The sequence below is a fragment of the Acanthisitta chloris genome, unplaced genomic scaffold, assembly GCF_000695815.1.
Source record: "Acanthisitta chloris isolate BGI_N310 unplaced genomic scaffold, ASM69581v1 scaffold12540, whole genome shotgun sequence".
Taxonomy (NCBI): Eukaryota; Metazoa; Chordata; class Aves; order Passeriformes; family Acanthisittidae; genus Acanthisitta; species Acanthisitta chloris.
The window spans coordinates 52172-53171 of record NW_008653428.1 but is presented as its reverse complement, the minus strand read 5'-3'; the positions used below and the strand labels follow the sequence as shown (position 1 = coordinate 53171).

Sequence of the window (1000 nt, the reverse complement as noted above, 5' to 3'; positions counted from 1 at the left end):
GCTGACGGCAATGCAGTAGCTTAAACCAAAAGCGATTTTGGTGATTATCTTTGATCTAAAAAGGAGATCAAGTAGGAAATACAAATGTTCTTATTGTGCCCTCTTAGGAAGTTGAAGAAATGCTTCTCTGTTGAATGGTCAAATCATCTGATTCGTTTTGCCCTTTATCCCCTAGAAATGTCTCTCCTCCGAGAGGATTTCTCAACATCTGTATAGCTGCTTATTTTATTCCAGCTGGTTTCAATATGACAGATCAATCCCACCACAGCTCAGCAAATCCCCAGCATGGCTTGAAAGGAGGAGAGGAGGAGGAGGAGGTATTTGGAGTGTGCAGACACCAAGACACTCCTGTTAGGCAAAGCACTGTCAGTTTAACTTTGCTTCCCTGGGGAGTACAATAGCAAGTCACTGCTGAGAGAGGGGGTGATGAAGTTTCGCAGAGCCACAGGACATTCCCAGGGCCATAAAAAAATCATTTGTCGTTAATTTTTCTGAAAATCCAACCCGGGTGTATTTTCTACCCAAATGTTAGTATTTCCGTGGAATTTCTTTTTCTCTTGCGGCAACTGCGGTTGGACAAATCAAACCTCTGAAAAATATAGACATTCCTAGCAAAAATCCTTAGTTCCTAGGGTAGGTAGAGCACTAAATGTATAACATTAATACATGAGGGTTTTCTTTTCAGGGTTTTTAAAATCAATGAACTGAAAACGGAAGTAGCTAATCACTTGGCAATGCTGGAGAAAAAGGTTGAATGTGAGTGTCCCTTTATTCGTATAACAGTGGGAAATGGTGCCTCAGAACCCCTCTCCTTGCTGCCATCACTGTACCCCCTGATCTGTCCTGCTCCTCAGAGCCCTCTCTGCTTTCCTAATCTCTCATCATTCCTGAGCACAAAAGGTTGCAGGCCAGCCCAGGGTGTGGTGTGGGGATGGTGGGAGCCCATGGTGGCACCCACCAGTGCCATGAAGCCAGGGCAGGATGGCTGGCAGGCATCTGG

General features: G+C 45.0%; 1 protein-coding gene across 1 annotated transcript in view; it reads left to right on the top strand.

Annotated features, from left to right (window-relative positions):
* PDE9A (phosphodiesterase 9A) overlaps positions 1-1000 on the top strand; it is a 48160-nt gene that overhangs the window by 22749 nt on the left and 24411 nt on the right. Inside the window, exon 6 of the mRNA XM_009081065.1 lies at positions 686-756. Within this exon, the coding sequence (XP_009079313.1) occupies positions 686-756 (71 nt within the window). The remainder of the gene's footprint in view (positions 1-685; positions 757-1000) is intronic.